Here is a 2,689-nt window from a genome sequence, read left to right on the forward strand (position 1 = left end):
ACTCCCAGAGCCCCTGCCCAGCCCAGCCAGGCTCACTCCCAGAGCCCTGTCCTGCCCAGCTGGCAGCAGTGGGTGAAGGGGACACCTTCAGTGAGTCAGGGAGGACCCCAAGGGACTTTCCAGGCAGGTGTCCATCAAAGCCCCACACTCGGGGCAGAGCCTCAGCCCCAAGACACTGATGGAAGCTCCCTGCCCAGTCTCCCCCCACCACACCTGCCCCCCAGCATCTTCCCCAGGCTCTCCCTGATGGGTCAGCCAGGCCCACCCTCCTGGCCCCTCCCCTCCTCTCCGAGCAGGTGGGAGGAGCCGAGGGCCAAGGTCTGTCCTGGCCCGGCACCTCCTAGAAAATTCTTCCCCAGTTTGGGCTGGGCCAGCCGGGGGTGGGGCGGTGGGCAGGACCCGCTGGGCGTTCTGCTCCTGCCCGCTGAGTGCTGCCGCCCTGGTGCCCGCCAGGCTGCAGGTGCCCTGCGACAGCACCGAGTGGGAGATGAACCAGTGAACACCCCTGACTGGCGTTGTTCTGGCTTTCTGGGAAGCCTGCTGGAGCATCAACAGACCTTCCACACCTTGTCTGGCGCAGAGTCACCCATGTGTATCCCAAATGGACAAATACTCAATCCCGTTCCCACGTGACTCCCTCGGCCCGGAGTGGGCAGAGCAGGCGAGTGCCAGGCCGCAGGGAGGGCGGCTCTTCCTCCTCATCCAGGGGCTCATGGCGGCAGCGAGGCCAACGGACTGTGGGCTGCCAGAGGGTCCCCGGCCGGGAGCAGGGCAGGGGCCCCTCGCTGAGTACAAGGCCAGACCTGACAGGTGGAGAGAGGGTCCTGGGCCCAGGACAGGGCCCCTCGCTGCACAAGGTCGGGGGCAGGGGTCCCGGGAGGGGGGTCGGCCTTGTCCCTGTGGAGGAGTTTGGGGTGTGGCCAGAAGGGGCGAGGGACTGGGGGAGGCCAGGCAGAGGGACCCAGTCCTTGCCCCTCCCCTCTCCCACACCTGTCCCTGCTGCACTGGTCACTGTTGGAGGCGCAGGGACCCCTTGGGCGGGTGGAACTGCATCCCCCTCCTGCTTGTTCCGTTCTCTTCACTTGGGGCTTCCCCTGAGCCCCCCTGGCATGACTGCCATTCCGGACCCCGGCCTGTTCCCCACCCACCCCGGCTTCTGAGCACGGTGCTGGTCCCTTCCCAGCATCCACTGCAGACGCAGGCTCTGGCCGAGCTTCTGCCCATCACACCCCTGGCCCCGGCCCCACCCATCAGTGCTGTGTCCGTGTCCCTCCAGCTTCCAACCATCTCGGATCAACTGTGCACCCCGTGCAGCATGCCTGTCCCCGCCCAGGCCCCCAGAAACACTGCCACCCCATCCTGTGTATAACCCCCTGCCTCCCTGGGCCACCCGGCTGCCCTCCTGGGCTGCCCACCACCGGCCATGGAGGCAGCCCGGGCCCTGAGAGTTGGGGGAGTGGCCTCTGGGCTGCCCCCCGCCTGGACCCTCTCCCGGCCCGGCCGCCCTGCAGCCGCAGACACTCCAGTCACCAAGGACCTGACCTTTGGGGGAAAGCAATAGAGACTCTCTTCTCTCTCTTTTTTAAAGATTTATTTCTTGAAATAATAAATATTTTATTGGGATGTGAGGTGCAGAGGAGGAGCCTGCTGTCTCTCATCTTTTCTGGGACGCGAGGGGTGGGGGGAGCGAGGGGCTGGGAACGCCCAGGTGGATCCCGGGTCCCTGCTCCACATCGTAGAGGCTGAGGCTCGGCCTCAGGCTGCCTGGAGGAGGGCCTGCCTCCTGTCTTAGACTCTTAATGAGGTGAGTGGGGTGCAGGGGCAGAGGGGCAGAAGCAGGCTGGTAGCAGGAGAGAGAGGAGTCTGACCTGCACCCAGATACAAGGCCAGAGGGTGGCGGGAGGGGTCCTCCAGCCCTTCCTCCCAAAACCCAAATGGCCGCCTCACTTCAGCACCACCCACCCCCTGCAAACCGAGGAAACCACAGGCCCAGGCGCCTCCCCCTCCCCCTTACAGGTGAGGGAACAGCCATGGCAAACACCTGGGAGCCTCAGCCACCCCCACCCGCTGCCCTGACCCATCCAGCCAGCGACCGCGTGGGCATCAGAGGCTCTGAAAAGCATGGCGCCGGGGTCTCGAGGGGCAGCGCCTGGCAGCACTTCTGACCCCAGGGATCTGGGGGGCCTTTGAGGCCTGTCCCTCCCACTCCCACTCCCACTCAGGCCCCAGGCCAGAGGCGCTGCTCCCACAGCCTAGGCGGGGAGGCCGCAGCTGCTGATGAGCCGGGGGATGAGGAGGGAAGAGGCGGGCGCCAGGTGGGCCTGGGGCAAGGAATGCACACGCACATATGCACACACACACATGCACATATGCAAACACAGCTCCGTGGGAGCTCACGGGCAGGAGAGGGTGCGGAGGCTGTGGACAAGCGCCCTTCCAGAACCGGGAGGTGGGAGGGAGGGCTGCAGAGGCATGGGGCCTCCTGGGAGGCCAGGAAGCCGGGAGGCTGGGCGGTCAGCCGGACGGACTCTGCTTTGTCTCTTAGCTGGGACTGGGCCTGGCAGACTTAACCTCCCTCCCGCCTGGCACCGCAGCTGCCCCTCCCTGTGGTTGACTCCAAAGGCCCCTCAGAACCCCAACCTGCTCCGCGGGACCCGCCCTGTGGTTCTCGTGTTTCTCCTGTGAAATA

General features: G+C 65.9%; 1 protein-coding gene across 1 annotated transcript in view; it reads left to right on the forward strand.

Moving 5' to 3' along the window:
• MGAT5B (mannosyl (alpha-1,6-)-glycoprotein beta-1,6-N-acetyl-glucosaminyltransferase, isozyme B) overlaps nucleotides 1-499 on the forward strand; it is a 54,476-nt gene extending 53,977 nt beyond the window's left edge. The window contains exon 18 of the mRNA XM_015559220.1: nucleotides 454-499. Within this exon, the coding sequence (XP_015414706.1) occupies nucleotides 454-499 (46 nt within the window). The remainder of the gene's footprint in view (nucleotides 1-453) is intronic.
• The last annotated feature ends 2,190 nt before the right edge of the window (nucleotides 500-2,689 follow it).

This window comes from Myotis davidii, unplaced genomic scaffold (assembly GCF_000327345.1).
Source record: "Myotis davidii unplaced genomic scaffold, ASM32734v1 scaffold274, whole genome shotgun sequence".
Lineage (NCBI taxonomy): Eukaryota > Metazoa > Chordata > Mammalia > Chiroptera > Vespertilionidae > Myotis > Myotis davidii.